The following is a 19,580-nucleotide window of genomic DNA, read 5'->3' on the forward strand; positions in this document are numbered from 1 at the left end:
TGTGCGTATGTGCAAGAGTGTGTTCACGCCAAGTCTTTGCCCACCCCTGGGCGTGCCAGTGAGATCATGAGTAAGCGACCAATTAGACGTGGACACGCAGCTTTGGGGACTATATAAGGGACAGCTCGAGGGGGGGCCTCGTGGTCTTCCTCTTCAAGATGCTATAAACGCTTTGCTGCAGAAGGATCCTGGTGTTCCGTGTGCGTTCTTGCTGGCGAGACGATAGCGCGGGACAATGTACTCCTTAAACATGCAGGGAAGAAGTCATGAAAGTACCATTTCAAAACAATTCTTTCTTGTTCATGTCTCGTAAGGACCATTTTGCTATTCATACATGCATCAAAACTTCATGTACTCCCTAAATATATGAAAAAATTCATTAAATTATCATTTGAAAGCAATGCGTTTTTTCCTTGTTCTTGTTTCAGGAAGGCGACGTCTGGCCCAACTCAACAGCTAAAATTACTGTGTACTTCAATCCCCTAGAGGCCAGGCTCTACCAGCAGACGGTTTACTGTGACATTTCAGGTATGGACTTGTTCTGTGTGGCCACCAGGTTACCAAGTGCTCAGAACACAAACACACACATGTGTTTTTGTATGTGTGTGTATGTGTACATGAATGTGTATGTATATATGTATGCATGTGTGTTCATGTGTGTATGTGTGCATGTGTATATGTATGCGTGTGTGTGTGTGTGTGTGTGTGTGTGTGTGTGTGTGTACATGTGTGAGAGTGTGTGTGTATAAGAATGTGGGAGAGCATTACTCAAGCCATTTGGTGCTACCAACAGAAGGATCTATGTCCAAAGAGGCATCACTGAATCTACTTCATTAAAGTCTGCCCCATGGCAAAGCTTCAAAGTAATAATCATTTTGGGTGGAAAGTAATGGGGCAAAGTGAGAGTGAGGATCTTATACAGTCTCAAAATGTCGTCCATCAAAATACTGACGAGTGATACAGTGGAGGAAACTCGGTCTTACACTGAGGAGCACAGAAGATGGCATCTTAGTTATTGAACAGATGCGCCCCCCCCCCCCCCCGGAGGACCACTCAAATAGGATGCAGTGTCCTGTCAACAACATCAGGACCGGTCTACCACATTCCCTGGTCTGACCCAGAAGATGCTTCAGGCAACCAACTGAAGCACAAATTGCAAGGTCCAGCCTGGACTGTCACAAACTTCAATGTCATGAAAGTCAAGGGAGGAAGGGACATGCCGTCCAACAGAGACTCGGGAGAGCGGTGACATGATCTAGACTGAACGTGTTGCTGAAGAGCAATCACAGGGAAGACACAAGGGAGAGAATTTCCCGGGAAATTCTTCTGTTTTTTTTTTTTTTTTTTTTTTTTTTTGTATTATTTGATAAGAGTGTATCACTGTGTAGTCAGACAGGCCTTAAACTCTCAGAGCTCACCTCAGCCTCCCTAATGCTGGGATTACAGATGTAAGCCACCACATCCAACTTCTGTCTTTTTAACCCTTCAGAATTCCTTTAAAATGCCAATAAGAAAAACAGGTAGACAGGAGAATTATCAAGTCGAAAGGTAACCTTTCTCTCCTGGAATTCTGTCAAGAAGCATGTTTGGCGTTCTCTTGGGAGCCCTGGCTAACTCTGTATTGCTGTTTGTCGATTTACTAACTTCACACAATTCTGTTTCGTCATCGGTATGAAAGACATGCATTAAATTTACCTTTATCTTCTCTTTCCTCCACTGTGCTTATGGGGTCATAATTTACATACAGTAAAGTTCACCTCACCGGTTCAGTGTCTTGACAAACCTGAGTAGTAGTATTACCTCTACCCAAATCAAGACAAGGAAAACCCCCATCACCCCAAAGGGTTCCTTTACACCCCCTTCGCTGGCAACGCCAAGCCCCCATCTCACCCTCACAAACTACTGGTTCTTAATTTATTCATAAATTTCATTCACAGCTTGAAATCATATATTAAACCTCAATGGTTTTGTTCCCTCAAACTTCTAATGTCTCTTGGCATACATGTAAAGATTCTGGTATACCTAACCTGCCCATCAGTATCGTTTTCCCAGTTCTTTACTAAGCTCACTATTGATAACCATAGTTAAACCGACTATTTACATAGATATCATTACTCCAAGGATATAAGGCCTATACCAAGGAGTCTCTTCGTTATAGCCATCAGTAGCTGTATGGCTTCCCTCTACTGTTTCATCTGTAGGTTGCACAGGGTAGCACGGACGCTCTGATTATTTAAACTGAGAGGGTGACCCAAGTCCCATCATCCACCCAAACCCCACCCTTCTCCCACGCTAGTGAAGCCACACTCCTCAGCTAGCCTTGGGCCCCCAGCCAGAGACTGTGTTAGCCTCCCCTCTCAACACACCTATCCCCTTACATTGTCGTGGAAATGGTTTTCCTGCTTCCTATATAATCCTAACAACTCTGTATTCAATCCTAAGCAAAATGGTCTTGGCTCCCTTCCCCCACCCCTTTTAAAAAAAAAATTCTATGTGGGAATCATGCTGTGCAGAGCCTTTGCCACAAGTACTGAGAACATAAGGCTGCTCAACAAATGTTGAAACAAAGGTACACCCCAATGGGCGACTGCATTCAGATTGGTTGGGTGTTTTCCTTGCACAGGGAGGTGAAATTCTCACCAGGGCCCCCCAGGATGAATGCAGAATGGATGGGGAGTTCCGGAGAGGCACATGCCACCTCTCCATTCTGCAGGCCAGCATCCAGGACACCAGACTCCTTAGAGGGTGTGCAGGAAAATGTTTGGCAGGGTGGCTGTGTTCAGACACAGCCTGGAAGCATGCCAGTTGCCCCCATGCCACAGGTGGTGGGACCTCCTCCAGCTCTGCAGGGACACTGTGCTGGGCGTCATTCCAGGGGGCCGGCTGCTCTCCAGGAGGTTCCCAAACAATACACCAGGAGCTGTATTCATCCATTGTTTCCTTTGTGCTTTCAAACTCTCCCCGCAGATCCCTTATCCTGGGTAGACCGGAATGTATTTTTTCCCTCCATCTGTGTGTCAATCTTCTCTATTTTGTTAGTCATTGATTAGAAGATTCAGTTGCCAAGGAGGGGCTCTGTTTATGTAGTGATTCCTTATTATCATTATCATTCCTGTAAGTTCCATGCAATTCTGTGTACTTTGGAGGGCTGTCCGTGATTGCTGGTTATTATCTTCAGCCAGATGGTAAAATCCCCTGGTCCTCCCTCACTAAGGGACATTTTGTTAAGTGGATAGAAGAGTTCCTTCCTGGCTGCCTGTCTTTTTATTTGCTTTGCTTTAAGATACTGTAGCAGTTTGTTTATTTAATTGTGATGCTAAATACTTGACTGAAGCAACTCAAGGGAGGAAGGGCTTAGTTTGTCTCTCAGTTAAAGAGGGCCCAGTCCTTCACAACTCAAAACTCATGGAACAGCACTCACACCAGTGGGAGCCTATTGCCCAGACTCTGCACATCTCAACAGGCTGGGAAGCAAATTATGTGGGCTGGACGTGGGGCCATGCCGTAACCCTCAAAGCTTGCTCCCCAAGAATTACTTCCTCCAGCAGGAAACTTTCTGATAGTTCCAAAGTCACCAAAAATAGCTCTGTTAGTCGGGGACCAAGTATTTGAACTCATGAGTCTATAAGGGACATTTTACATTCAAACCCTAAAATAGTCTCCATGTTCATAAAAGTAAGTACATAGAATTCTGATTCATCTTGACACTTAAAAAAAAAAAGATTTGGGGTGTGTGTGTGTTTGTGTCTTTACTTTCAAGTGAGTGTTAAAAACTGCCTTGTGCTTTGGTACCCCATGGTTCCACATATTGCCAGCCCTGTGTTTGGCATTTGCTAGGTTTCTTCAGACCATGCATCACTTTGTCAATTGTAAAAAATTCTCGACATCAGCCTCTTCAGTTTTGCTTCCTTTTCTTCTCAATTCTCAAAACTGCTTCAGAGCTAATGTCTTCCTCAGACTCCTTGTCTTTCCATGACTTATATAATTTTATTACACATATCTGCTTGTGTACTTGTGCACTCAGCATAGCACACAGGTGGCAGTCAGGGGACAAGTTTGAGTCAGTTCTCTCCTTCCACCACGTGGGTGGGTCCTGGGGAATTGAACTCTGGCCATCAGTCTTGGCAGCAATTGTTTTTACCCACTGAGCCACCCTACTGGCCTCTATTCGAAATATTTTATTCTAAGTTATTTCTACTTGACTAATGATTTCCTTAGCTTTACCTATTCTTGGTATACTCATCTACTCAACTTTAAAGTTTCATTGATTTAGTTTTTAGAAATCATGTAACTTTGTATTTCCATATTTTCTTCTTTCATTGTGGTTTCTATTTCTTCCCATACCTCTTCAAATCTTTTAGGAATGCCACATTAGAGTTTCTCTAAGAATTTTCTATGATGTACCCCTTGGGTTGCTTGTGGAAACCCTGATTTTCCTCAGGAACCAGACTGTTAGACCCTTAGGTAGTTGGAAATGTTTACATTGTAAAGTCATTTAGCGAGGGTGCTAGATTTTGAACATGCTCTTTCGGGTGGGGATTTTTGTTAGTTCATCTGTGGAGCTCCTTCAGCTCCTGCAGCCTATCTAACGGTGTGTAAGTTTGGCTGCAAGCCTGTCTGTCCACGGGACTTTTATTTCTCCTAGGAGCCTCTTCCCCTCATTAGTTTGCTAGCTATATAACAGGCCTCATCCCTTTATCCTAGGCCAGGAGATGGAATCTTCCTCGGCTGTTTTTGTTGCTGTTGGTTTTAGAGGTAGATTTTCCATGGTTCTTGGTTTATAGAAAAATCTTGGCTCAATTTTCTGTTCCCAGATAAGAACAAACTTATATCTTCTTAGTGTGAGGGTAAACAGTCAGAAGACCATAACACCTGTGCTACTCTGCAAACACTGGACTTTTAGACTTGTGTTGTTATGTTACTAGGCTACGGAGCATCCTCCCCTTCATTTCCAATACTTTGTCTTGCCCTTCCTTTATCATGCGCTTAGGTAAACCCTACAATGTATTTTTATTTGCTTTTGTTTTATTTTCTCTTTACATATGAAGCAAAAGATTGATGTGAGTTAGTGAACTCTGCTTTGTCAGTTCACAGAATTAACAAATCTCAAGTTAATGTCCTTAGAGAATCTGTACCAGTCTCAACTCTGGTTACATTAAAAATGTAGATTATTGAAGCTTCATCTATGTTTTATTGAAGCAAAATTCTGAGAAAACAAGGCTGGAGAATATATATTTAAAATGAGAACCAAAAAGTAATTATAACAAAGTTGTCAGATTATAGATTCACATACTAGGAAATGGGTTGTATTTCTTTATACTAACAGTGAACAGTGTAAATGAAATTTCAGAAAGCAATATTGCTTAAATAGCATTATGAATATAAAGTACTCAGATCAACTGGACAAAATGCAAGATCTGTGTAGTGAAATGTATAAACTATTGCTGTAATTACAGACCTGTACAAATGGAAAAGTCCACACTGCCTGTAATCAGTGAATTTAACATTTTTAAGATGTCACCCACCCCCATTCACAGATAGATTTACTGCAATTAAAGTAAAGAACATCTCAACTGTTTTTTAAAATAGCTATATACAAGCTGATTCTGAAATTCCTGTGAAGGGCCTGGAGAGATGGCTCCATGGCTAAGAGCACTGGCTTCTCTTACAGAGAACCTGGCTCAGTTCCCTGCACCATGCCAGGTGGCTCACACTGCCTGTAGCCCCAGCCCCGGGAACACTTGCACCTTTTCTCTCTTTCTCTCTCTCTCTCTCTCTCTCTCTCTCTCTCTCTCTCTCTCTCTCTCTCTCTCTCTCTCTCTCTCCCCCTCCCTCCCTCCCTCCCTCACCCCCCTCTCAGATTCCTGTGGCTATAGAGTACAGTCATTGCCCAGGACTAGAATTCTAGAGGAACAGAGAAAGGTATTTGTATGTTCTGAAAGTTCCACTTACATCATAGAACAGTGTTTCTCAGCCTGTGAGTCGCAACCCTTTTTGGGGGTTGGTCACATATCAGATATCCTGCATGTTATATATTTACGTCATGATTCATAGCAGTAGCAAAATTAGAGCTATGAAGTAGAAATGGAAATAACTTCATAGTTGGAGGTCATCAAAGCATGTAGAACTGTGCCAAAGGGTCACAGTGTTCGGAAGGTTAAGAACGGTCAATCCTGGGGTATTTGCCATCACTAATGCCTATTTTCCAGGGATCAGGCAGAGTAAAGAAGCATTCTGAAGAGATTAGTTGTCCTGAACATTTAAAAAGTCAGTCTTGTTTCTTATAATCAAAAATGTAACTACATAATGACCATGATGTTGCCTAGCACACGAAGGGACAGTATTCTGTCTCTGAAAGACAGTGGCAATAAAAAGCTATAATAGAAACAGAAGACAGTAGGAACAATGTCCCAAGGCATTATAATTAATTATGGCAACAGTGAATGAGAACTGTGACTTAATAGTTTTGAATGTATTTGCTGTAACAATAAAACCTAAACCTAATAGGCCATCAAAAGTGTTTTGAGTATTCAAAGTTATATACAGAGAAAATATGTCCTTTTGTCCAGGAATTAAGAACAGTGATCACAAAACTAAAAAGCTTCCGTATAGCTAAAGAAACAATCTGTCATTGAAGAAGAAATCCCCGGAGTGCAAGAAATTAATATCCATAATATACAAAGAACTCAGAAAAACAGTCAGGAAAACAGATTATCTGATTTTAGAATATGTGCTAGAGACCTAAAACAGAGTTCTCAACAGAAGAAAGAAAAATGGCTAAGAAAGACCTCAGTAAGTATTAATCATCCTTAGAAATCAGGGGAATTCAAATTAAAACAACTTTGAGACTTCATTTCACCCCAGCCAGTATGGCTAGGACTGAGCCAGGAGGTGGTGACGCACACCTTTAATCTCAGCACTCAAGAGGCAGAGGCCAGCAGATCTCTGTGAGTTCAAGGACAGCCTGGTCTACAGAGCGAGTCCCAGGACAGCCAAGGCTACTTGAAGAACTCCTATCTCAAAACAAAAACAAACACAAAATCCCAACTAACCAACCAACTGAACAAACAAGCAAAGAAGCAAAGCAAAGAATGGCTAGGACTAACAAAACAACTGGTTGTTTTGCTGGCAAGGTTGTGGAAATATAGGAACAAGTAAAAATAAACCCACCGTGTGATCTGTACTATTCCTTGGCATATACCCAAAGGACTGGACATCCTACTTCACAGATATCTGCTCAACAGGGTTCGTTGCCAACCCTGTTCACAAGAGCTAGACATGGAAACAACCTAGATGTCCTTCAACAGATGAATGGACAATGAAAATGTCATATGTACTCAATGGAACAATATTCAGCTATCAAGAAAAGTTCAGTCCTGAAATTTACAGGAATGGATCCTATTGAATGAAGTATCCCAGACCTAAAAAGACAAGTGCCAAATGTGCTCTTTCGTCAGTGGTTCCTAGCTCCATATCCTCAGGTGGAGTAACCATGGAAACCAAGATAGTATACTATATATAAGCAGGTAGTGGTGACGGTAGGGGTTGGGTGGGAAATAACAATATACAGGTGATATAAATGAGGAATGGAAAATGGGAGGGGCTTCAACTGGGGAGAAAGGTAGTCAATCAATAAAGAGAAGGCGGGACAAAGGAAAAAAAAACAACCACGGTTGTTTGATAAAGCCTCAAGGAATCATTATTTTTATATTTACCTAAAGCTGTAATTATTCATAGTGTGTGTGTGTGTGTGTGTGTGTGTGTGTGTGTGTGTGTGTGTGTGTACAGGGACACACACAGAAATCAAAACACTTGGGCTAACAGTGCTTCCTGACAAGAACCATAGACTGAAAAACTTCCAGTGCCAGTCACAAGAAACCTCCTCTTGAATAGTTGGTAAAGTGACTCCCAAAACAATATAGACTATCATCGTCGGAGTTGGGGGTGGGCATCTGTTGCTGAAGGCACAGCACACTTAGGACACAGGATTCGGATGACTGGAACTGGATTTGACTGGACAAGCTTCCTTTCTGCGGTTTAGAGATGGTACTAGGAAATCCCGCACAAGCGGCTGAGGGAGGGAAGCAGTCACACAGCCCTATTCAGCTATATCTTAAATGAAAGAAATCAGGTACAAAGTAATATGTAATGTATGTTTTCACTTGTTTATGCGACAATAGGCACCCTAATGTTGACAATAATTGTTTTAAGAAGGTGCAGTTATGAGAGACTTTCTATATGTCCGGTTGTTCAGTAATTTCTAATTAATCTTGTATTATCTAGCGAAGGTATTTCCACATTCTAAAAGATGAGAAGATACAAGAGAGAGGTTGGCTATGTGCCCTTTGTTAACTCTGTGTCTGTTGGGAATGTGTTAAGACACATACATACATTTGAGGTCATTCCATGACCTCTGTAAAATGAGGTAGAAAAGGTTCTGTAAAGTGTAGGAGTATGGGTCAGATCCAAAGCTAGACAGCCAGTTCTCTGGGTCTTCCTGAATCTAGATCAAAGCAGTGTCCCTTAGCGTCCTGTGGTGGCTTCTACTTGGTAAGTAGCATCAATCGGTGGTCATCCCCTCAGGTTCAGCGTAACTACCTTGCTTTGTTAAAAAGTTCAGAATAATGCTGACTTGATTAAATAAATTATTTTAATTGATACAATGATTGTATACATAATAATGATATGGTACAATATGCTGTTTGGATACATAAATGCATTATGTTATGATCTAATCAAGGTATGAGTTCTTACATTGCATTTTATTATCCTAAATCCTCTCTTCTAGCATTTTGAAATATACAACGTATTCTGGCTTCCCTGCTGTGCCATGGAACACTAGAACTATTGTGTGTGTTTATGTTTGTGTGTGCATGTGTGTATGTGTGGTGTATGTATGTGTGTATGTCTGTATGTGTATGTGCATGTGTGTATGTTTGTGTGTGTGTGTGTGTGTGTATTTGTGTGTGTATGTTTGTGTGTGTATATGTGTTTGTGTATGTTTGTGTGTGTGTGTTTGTGTATGTTTGTGTGTGTGTGTGTGTATGTGTGTGCGTGAGCATACGTGCACATCTATGAAAGAGAGAGAGAAACAGGGAGGTATGCTGGAGATGTAACACGGGGTCTTGTGCTGACTGTTCTTGCCCCCTTCCACCGAGCTGTACCCTGTCTGACTGTATTCGATCCCCTCCCTGCCCCCTGCCCTGCTCCACTTCTGGTAACCATCCCTTTACCCTTAGCTGCAGTGGGGCCAGCTTTAGCATCTCTGCACAGGAGTGGGAACACGTAGCATTTGCCTTTCTGTACCCTGAGGTTAACTTTCTTAATTGTCTTTTCCCTGATAAAATGTCAGCCCAAATTGCTATGTAAGCTGTTCATTAAAGGTGAGAGCCTTTGCAATATTACTGTTTCCTAATGACAAGAGACGACCTCCACCTTAGTTAAATTGTAGTTCCCTCGGTACCCAACAGTACTGGGGGTTATTTAAGAAGTTCTGCGCTTTCCATTAAGAATAAGCTGTGGGTGGTTTGGGATCAAAAGCACTGTCTGGGGTAATAAAGTCAGAATGGATTTTTATAGGTCGAGAGATCCGCTTGCCCCTCCGAATCAGAGGAGAAGGAATGGGGCCCAAGATTCACTTCAACTTCGAATTACTGGACATTGGCAAAGTTTTCATTGGATCTGCCCACTGTTACGAGGTGGGCACCGCCGCTGCTCACTGAGGCTCCCAACAATACCTGGCTTTCCCCTCTGCTTCTTGTGATGTGGTTTTTATTTGATAGAAACTTGGTAATTCCTCTTGCATCTTCTGCCTCAATTTTAACCTCTCTCCTAGTCAAAGTAGAATGTCTTCTCCCATTCTTTTATCTTGTCAAACACCAAAGCTCTTCAGCACTGTAATTTAATTGGCTTTATCTTTCTCAATTTGTAGACTGCAGAGGGAAAAGAAAAAAAAAAAAAAACCATAAATACAGTTCCCCATCTGTCTAGTGCTTGTCCCGGGACAACATAAATCTATAGATCAGAGGAAAGAGAGCTTTTGCATTTTTGAGAATGTCCTAATGAGGATAGCGATGTTCACGCTTCAGAACCTCCTCTCCATCCTCTCTCTCCCGATCAGTGTCTTAAAAACCAATCATCACTTTTCCAAAGGAGAGTGTTGCGCTCTGTCTTCCCCATTAAGCAGAAACCGGAATTTTCCACTTTGAACTTATGGTCTTCCAGAGTCAAAGTCACTCCCATGTCGCCTTGTGGGTCCACTTACACTTACACCCCATTGTCACACGCCTTCATAGACGTTACACATATATGCAAGGGGCTACCCTGGAAACTTGGTTTTAGGGTGCTCCTAAATTGTGAATGTTTGTGTTTTAGTGAGGTACGGCAAGCAATTATTTAATAAGTGATAAGTAGCTGTCAGGATCTGGAATTTCGTATGTGTGTCAGCGCATGTGTGCGTGTGCCTGTGTGTGCGCCACACGAATAATTTACAATTCTTACAGACTGTGAAAGGTAGGATTTATTATCCTCCTGTCAAGAAAAATAGCAAGTGGTCCGTTCCTCTACAATACTGCCCTCAGGGAATGTTGGTAAAGAGCTGGTGCTTTGACTAAAGTCTCCACTCAGTCCTTGCAGAAAAGCCTAGGGAGCAGGGACAGTTGCTCCTCCCATTTTCTGGCCAAGTAAGCTGCGGCTCAGAGACATTTTTTTCTACTTGGGTTAATGATAGGTAAAGCGTGGAGGGAAGGTTCAGCAGACACCGTCCTACAGCGTAGAGTCTGGAACCACAGCATCAGCTTCCAGCACGTGGCTGTGAGATGGAAGCCTCAGCATGCCGGCTGAAGGAGAAAGCGCGCTGAGGAATGAATGCATGTGAGACTTTTACAGGAGATGGCCTGGAAGACGGCACATTACTATGGAGCTCTCTTACTTGTGGGGGTCTACAAGGGAAGACAAAGGAGATAGTTGCCATAGCAGCACAGGGGATGGGTGGCAACCCTGAGTGCCACAGGAGTAAGAAACTTGGCCTCAGCTTGATAGCATCACAGGCACTGGGTCACTGATCCCTCTGGGAACAGGGGGTGTTTCACTGGTCTTTCAGTCCTGTGGTTCCCAGCACCTCATCTTCCCACACCAAGCCGATCCCATCTACAAGGAGAAGTGCCTACGTGGCGTGGAGTCAGGGTGCTTCATTCCCACACTCACTCACTTCATTCCACACTCACTGAGCTGAATGAGGCAAAGCAAAGGCGCACGGATGTTAAGGACAGGACCGATGATCTACATAGGCACAGCGCCTGAATAATGTTAAAACAGAAGAGATCTACACAGCCAGCTAGCTTCTACATCCTTCTATGTTGTGTGCTCTTGAAAGAAGACTCTCCAAAGCAGAGGGGGGAAAATGATATTTCTTATTCATCAACGCCGCGTGTGTCATTTATCCCACACGAATTCCCCTTCCACCTTACAGAATGCACTTTACGGATGCCACACCAGGGAAAGACATTTTGTTCCGCTGCAAAACAGATATGGTTTCCCTGCATATAATAAGGATTTTTGTTTTTTAGCAGTTGAATAGGCATGCCCAGCTCTTTAACTGCAGAGCAAACCCCAGCCAAAGTGTTCAGTGAGGTGAGGCTTCAGATTGGACAGAGGCAAACGCGGCAGAGGGAGGCGGTGAGGCGCATCTATAGGGAGATTTTGCACTCTCGGCATCGTCAGACGCTCTACTGCGTCTCTAAATTTATTATATTACCTCCTTGAGAGATTTGAATGACTAGCCACTGACCTTAGTCACTGCTGAGCTCAGCGGACGTATAAGGAAAAAACTATAATCCCAAGAGTATGCAGTATTCTCCAGTGCAGTCCAGGGTCAAGCCAACGGGAGGCCAATTTTTTTTTTATAAGTGATTCCCCTCTCCCAAGAGTTGTACTTCAGGGGTAAGAGCCTCAGGACCATGTCCTGAGCTATCAGCTGGATTCAGTATTCATAAATAGATGTTTCTTTGTCAGGAATAAGTGAATGACATCATATTCTTCAAGGTAGAGGGATGGGCTGGGAGATGCTGTTAGCTAAGTGCTTGCTGAGCAAGCATGAGGAACTGGGGTCAGATCCCTGGAACCCATGTAAAACCCTGGGCATGGTGGGCACTTCCCGGTAATTCTAGTGCTGGAGACAGGAAGAGCCCTGGACGAACCAGACAGTCTTGCTAAATCGGTAAGCTCCAGGCTTAGTGAACAACTCTGTGTCAAAGTACAAGGTGGGGAAGACACAGAATGTGACCTCTGACCTCCACATGCACAGGCACACAGATGTGCATGCATCTGCATACACAGGTACATGCCCACAGAAACACACACACACACACACACACACAGAGAGAGAGAGAGAGAGAGAGAGAGAGAGAGAGAGATTGAGAGAGAGAGAGAGAGAGAGAGAACTGTCACTGTTCAGAAAACCTGGAAATGATAACCATGTTACCCAAATAACAATAAAAGCAACAAACAAAAGGGGTTTGTGCTTGTGTCTAGAGAGAACAACAAAGGGCCATGAGTGCCTTAGAGCAGTTATTCTCCAACTTCCTCGTGCCACGACCCTTTAATACGGTTCCTCATGTTGTGGTGACCCCCCAACCCCACCCAGAAAAGTATTTTTCTTCCTATTTCATGAATGTAATTTTGCTATTCTTGTGAATCATAATGTAAATATCTGTGTTTCCCTATGGTCTTAGTAGACCCCTGTGAAAGGGTTGTTCGATCCCCAGAGGGTGATCCACAGGTTGAGAACCTCTGCTTTAGAGCGTGGCTTCCAGGGTTGTTCATATAATCAAAATATACTGTATATGTATATGTATATGAACATTTCAAAGAGTAAATAAAAATATTTATTTTTTAATAAAAGAACACCCTACAAGTTACCACCAGCATAGGTGAGCTACCCTATCTATTCAGGTGAGTTCTGTGCCCACACTGCTGGGCAATAGGAATGTGTCACTTTCATTTGTAAACTCTGTTGCCAGGTTCCTTTTATAATTACACAAGTTAATAAAGTTACTCTCCTAACAATATGAGACGTTGAAGACGGCAGGTTGGAAAGTCGGGGCCTAGAGAAATTAGGGAGTGTGTCTAAAGTTGCTCAGCTAGGAAGTCAGATGCAAGTCTGGTGTTTGAACCCAGGCATCATCTTTTTTTAAATTTTTAATTTTTTCTATGCGGTCTCTTTAAAAGAGAAAAAGATGGAAGCACAATTCGGACTACAGGAACCTTAGAACAGGGAAGTTTGGAAACGGACATAAAACGGTGAGCCAGGCAGCGAGCAAGCTTATTTATGGTTTTGTTTTGCTGCACTGGTTATCTGCCATTGGCAGAAGTGACTGTGTCCCTCTGCAGAGGACACAGCTTTCTGCCCGGAGCAGCCTGTGCCTCTGAGCGCAGTCTCCTCCTCCTCAAACCACAGCTGATCTCCTTGGCCACCAACTGCACTGTCCTGACAAAACAACAGGAGGCATGTGGTGTGGTATGGGGGTCCCCTAGACAGGGCCCTACAGATACTTTCCCATCCTCTGAGACACCGCCTTCCTCCTCTGTGTCCTGGAACCACACCTCATCACAATCACTCTTTTCAAGGTCAGGGTGACTTCTCGTTATCCATAAGACCCAAGACTCATTTCATAGAGCCCCTTCTGCTAACTTCTGTTCAGATTCCACCTTTATGGGACTCCTCCCTTGGTTTCCAGCATGTTCCGGCATTCCTCATCATGTCCCTCAGGTCCCTCCCATTTTTTTTATTAAGTTTCTGTATATCTTCAGACACTTCTCAGTTTTCACTTAACCCAATCTTCCATGTGCATAGGCACCTTTCAGCTTGCTTATAGAGAACAGTTAAGAGGTATTCTAAGAGCCTCCATTCATAGGCAGAATTATGACCTGTCTCCATGTGGTATGAAGAGGACAGGGAACCAACTCTCTTCAACTGACCTCCAATGTCTTTGCTGTAGATTAAGGGATCTTCCTATATATTAAGAGAGGAAGCTAGTAATCATTTAGGTGTAGAGGCAGAATTGTCGAAAAACAGCATCTTTGCAGGCCCAGAAGAGAACCTCATGGCTGGAGCACAGGTTAATGCACACTAATGTTGAGGTGTGGGTGGGAATAGCAAATGAAGACCAGCCGTGGAGACTCTGCACACCAGCGTGAGTTCCTCATATGCACACTTGGAGCTATTGGGCAATCAGGTATGGGCCCAAGCATGGTACCAGGGCATTAGCATACAGAAGTAAAGCACCTATAGTAAAATGAATGCTTGCATAAGAATCCCCAAGTAGCCACTCCTCCAGTGGTGTTTGAGAGGAACACGTCCCAGGAGGATGAACTCTCACGGCACCACAGAGAGTGTACCCTCATCATCCAGAGTGTTAGGTGACATCTGATGTGCAGGCTCCAAACTCCATGACAGGCACAGGCTGAGGCAGTTGATGCGGCTCCATTCTGACTTGCCCTGTTCTTTTAAATCCTGCACTTGACCTCAGTTTCCTCATGCAGGTGAAAGAATTGTCTGCCTTTCTGTAGTTACTTTACAGAGACTCTTTAAAGAGTAGTCTAAGAGTTTTCATTCACGGATGTAACTACAGCCAGTCCTCTATTAGTATGAGCATAAATCAAATGACTTAAATATTTATTTTAAATTTTTAATTATGTATATGTAGGGGGTGCATGTGAGTGCAGGTGCTTGTAAGGTCTATAGAGCTGGAGTTCAGGTGGTCATGAACAACCCAACATGGGTTCCAGGAACGAAACTGGAGTCCTCTGCAAGAACAGTATGCACTCTAGTATGAACCATCACTCCAGCCCCAAGTAACTTATATTTAAAGAGAACATCAAAAGCATAAAATGACCTTTGACTTGGGAGTCCAATCTTCAAGCTTTTAGAACATCAGATAATTCAGTTCTCCTAAGAGTTTCCCTTGGTCATAATTCCTGAGCTTTTCCCTAACGCTGGATAATACATCATGTCTTTACACGAAAACTGACTACTGTTCCCTTGACCCAACCATGTCTGACTTTGCCCACCACAGGCAATTCTGTCCAACAAAGGCAGCATCGATGCCCTCTTCAACGTCATCCCTCCAACTTCAGCCTTGGGGGCCTGCTTTGTTTTCAGTCCTAAAGAAGGCATCATTGAACCAAGTGGGGTCCAAGCTGTCCAGATATCCTTTAGTTCCACCATCCTGGGGCACTTTGAAGAAGAGTTCCTGGTCGATGTCAATGGATCCCCGGAGCCTGTGAAACTGACCATTAGGTACGGTACATTCACAACTAAGGTAGAAACTGACTGGAGTTTCCCCTTCTGCTCTCTAGAGCCTCAAAGAGTAGATTGTATCGTAGATGTTCATAATTGTCTGTTGATATAAACCCTCAGCACAGTGGAACATTTTAAATGCCCACCAGAGTTTCTTTCCATGTCGGATGTCCTTGTAATGTGGATGGAGACACACTATCTTGACACCTGGTTTTTCCTGTAAGTTGTAACCTATCAAATAAGTATTTAAATCAGTGGTTCTCTTCCTGTGGGTTGTGACTCCTTTGAAAGTGGAATACCAAATATCTTAGCATATCAAATATTTACATCACAATTCATAACAGTTGCAAAATTCTAGTTATGAAGTAGCGGTGAAATAATTTTATGGTTGGGGGTCACCACAACATGAGGTACTTATTAAAGGGTGGCAGCATTAGGAAGGTTGAGAACCACTTGCTTAAATACTGACTCCTAGTTACATTCTGTGCTTTCCCATCCAATTACTAATCAGGCCAGCCTCTTCTGGGCTTCTGATACCAGATGAGACTGGGCATATTCCTCATGGTGTTGTGTAGCTGTTTGGAGAAAATGAGTTATTGTGGTAACCCCTAAATCAACCTGTCTTCTTGATAACAGCTTTGTCTATTCTTGCAGTTTCTCTGAACTTTTGTCATTTTTTTATCATATGAAAATTCTGTAAACCGTCTTATTTATAATGTCCCCAAGCACTGCAAAAGTGACCTCTTATTTTTGACCTGTTTGCCAAAGCTAGACACAGCTTTTATGCTAGAAGTCTTTTGAGGGCTTTTCTCACTGTTTGTGGTAACTGATAGTCATGAATAGAACTTGTCCTTGGGTTTTAGAAAAAAAAAATCTGTTTTTGCAACCCAACAGGATGATATTGACCACTGCTGCTTAAAAAGAATATTTCTCCCAAATAGAAAGATCATCCCTTCAAAACACATCACCCTGACTCTGGATGCTGGTCACAAGTTCTTTAAACACATGAAAGTCTCTCTAATGATTACTGATATCAAGTCCATCCTTCTACAAACTGATGTGTCTCTTGGAGCCTGGGATAGCACAGGAAAGAAAAGACATGATGTGGTTTTTTAAAAAGGCATTGATCTCATGGTATCTACCAGAAATTTAGAATCTCGAGATCAGCTCAAAGGCTTTTATTCTCAGACCTTTTATTCTCAAACTCACCTCAAGAGCTCCTGTTATTGCCTAAATTGTGTCCCCAGACTTTCAGATATTGAGTCTTAGCATCTCAGAATGCAACTGTTCTTGGGAATGAGACCCTTAAGTAGGTAATTAAGTTAGGATGAGGTCATGGGGTGGACTGTAATCCAATAGAGTGGATTAGAAGTGAAGATTAGGGCATAGACATACAGAAAAAGACACAAAGTAGAGATGTCATCTACAGCTAAAGCCAGAAGCCCTTGGGGAAAAAACAAAACAACTATTGCCAAGGCCCACCCCCTTCCAAGGACAGAAATGAATTTCTATCATTTGCTGTTCAGTTTTTGATTGTTGTTGTTGTTATTGTTGTAAACTGTTGTTGTTGCAGACAGTCCCTAATAACTAAGGAGACCAAAAGGCCATACCTCATACCATGCCTGGGGACTTAGCCCATCTCAATTAGGATTTTCTTAAAATATCAAGGCTTATCTGAAACACTCTCAAGACATCCGTAATTTTTCCCTCTATTATCCGTGTTTGCTATGATATTAGAAAACCATTCAGGCATAGTGCTGAACACCTGTCCTTCCAGCACTTGGGAGGTAGAGGCAGAAGGATTAGAAGTTCAAGATCATCCTTAGTTACATGGCAAGTTTGAGTTCAACCTGGGCTCCATGAGACCCTATCTTTTAAAAAAACTATTAAAAATTAGAGTTTCACTATTTCACAAATAGTAGAAAGCACAGGTTTCTCCAGAAAGGTGCAGCAGACTTGCACTGATCCATGATTTACATCCTTCAGCATCTGTATTATATGAGCAGTACTGGGGGACACCTTCCCACAGTATGAACAATAAGCCCATTTCTTGTATCCCTAACAACTCATACCTCACATCTCATAGCAAGTTGTCCATCTGACTCCTTAGGGGTCCTTCATCATCCCTCAGCAGATCAACATTCCAAGTCTTTGGGTCAAACTTCCTGTCTTCTTGATATCAAAATGTGGTGTCAAGAATCATACCCTCTAACAACATCTAGCAACCAACATGCTTCTGCACAAAAACATGGTGCAGATGCTTGCAGGTCTACTCTTTATGGGTTTAAGACAAAGAATAGCCTTTATGAATATAGACAACAATAATCTTTAACAATAAACCATAAAACCAACCTATAAAAAGATTAAACACCAGGATCAGATGGGTTTTATTCCCAGAAAGTCAAGACTGGGTCACATAGGAAAATAAGTCAGCATGACATAATGTTAGTGCCATATAATATCACAAAATAAAAGAAAAATCCAAATAGTTATCTGAGCACATACAAAAGGGTATTTGCCAAAGCCCACCAGTCTTCCATAATTTAAAAAGGAAAAGAGATCAAGAGTTTAATAATATACAGAAATACCCTCAGCATAAATCAGAGACCTAAACTTAAGAACCAGTGCTATGAGACTGTTCACATCAAGCACACATAAATATGCCTGGCTTTGGATTAGACAGTGGTGACTCAGACAAGACACCTAAGTACAAAGCAAGCAAAGGCAAATAAATAAAGTGGACTTCATCAAAACGTAAGAAGATTTGTGCTTCAAAGTGGGAGGTTGTATTTGCAATTCACATATCTAATAAGGGACTTCTAACTGATATATGTGGATACAACGAACAAGAAGAAGATAAATAATAAAATGCAGAACTACACCAAGCTTTTAAGATACTTATCACAAAAAAAGATAGAGGTCTGAGCAATGTCATGGTCAGGGAGATGTGTATCAAGAAAGTCCTCCACACCATCATGTGTCCATAGCAACAAGATGGAAAAGGAGCTCTGGCAAGGATGTGGAGTGATTGGTGTGTGCAAATATAGATGATGGTATATTGACTGTCAACTTGACAGGACCCAGAATCACCCAGGAGACAATGCTCTAGACTTGTCTGTGGCAGAGTTTCTAGATTGCATTTATTTAGGTATAAAGAAAGACCCAGTCCAACTGGGCCGGGATCTCAGGCTGAGCGAGAAGCAGAAAGATCCCCAACTTCAGATGTAGTGTGACAAGAGGCCCCATGTCCCTGCTGCCACGCCTTCCCTACTGTGATGAGCTGTGGTCTTAAACTGTGAGCCAGGATAGCCCCTCCCTTTCTTACGTTGCTTTTTGTACAGATATTGTGCCACGGCAATGGGAAAGCAAATGAATACAGATGGGAATGAAAGACATTGCAGCCAGTGTAAATAATAGCCCTGTCCTTACCTGAAATAAACAAACATCGATCTGACAATTCTACCAGCGTATATGCTCAGAAGAAATGAAGGCATATGCCCATGCATAAACTTGTGCATGGATGTTTATAGCATCATTATTTATACTGGGCAAAGACCAGCAAAATATGATACACTGTTCATGAACTTTTATCAGCCACAAAAGGGAGTAAAAAAAAAGAAAGTGTGGATGCATTCTATGACATGGTACAGTGGATGAACCTCTAAAGAGCTCAACCAGTGAAAAAAGCCAGTCATGTGCGCAAGTGTGCGCGCACACACACACACTCACACAGACAACATAACATCATATGATTCCAATTACATGAAAAGTTGAAAATAAGCAAAGCCATGTAAACTGGTAGGTTCAGGATAGCAACTGGTGGAGGGCGACAGCCAAAGAACATGGGTTTCCTGTTGAGGTACTGAACATGTTCTATAAAGGTGCTTACTGAACATCCTGTAGGTAGCCAAGTGCGGTTGGTTTGTATATACTCTTCAAATGGGTGAGATTGAATGTATGTAAGTTATGTCTCAATGACACTGTCTTTAAAACAAATTTCCAAGAGCCTAAAATATCAAATGAGCATTCTGTCATTTCCAGAGTATATTTTTTTAATTATGTTCATGAGTCCCCATAGGTGTGTGCACATGAGCTTGCAGAGGTCAGATGAAGGTGTCAGATCCTCTGGAAGTAAGAGTTCAAGGCAGCTGCGAGCTGTCCAAGGTGAGCTGGGAACTGGTCCCAAGTTCTCTGAGGGAGTGCCAGGTCTCTCCAGCCACACAGATTGATTTTTTTGAATCCCAAATCTCGTCTTGATATCATAAAGTAGAAGTTCATGTCA

At 42.5% G+C, this 19,580-nt stretch overlaps 1 protein-coding gene across 1 annotated transcript in view; it reads left to right on the plus strand.

The window, feature by feature from the left end:
* HYDIN (HYDIN axonemal central pair apparatus protein) overlaps positions 1-19,580 on the plus strand; it is a gene marked incomplete at both ends in the record, with an annotated part of 333,158 nt that overhangs the window by 109,440 nt on the left and 204,138 nt on the right. Inside the window, 3 exon segments of the mRNA XM_080936961.1 lie at positions 429-528; positions 9,580-9,698; positions 15,075-15,298. Of these exon segments, the coding sequence (XP_080793087.1) occupies positions 429-528; positions 9,580-9,698; positions 15,075-15,298 (443 nt within the window).

This window comes from Micromys minutus (genome assembly GCF_963924665.1).
Source record: "Micromys minutus genome assembly, chromosome: 24".
NCBI classification, from domain to species: Eukaryota; Metazoa; Chordata; class Mammalia; order Rodentia; family Muridae; genus Micromys; species Micromys minutus.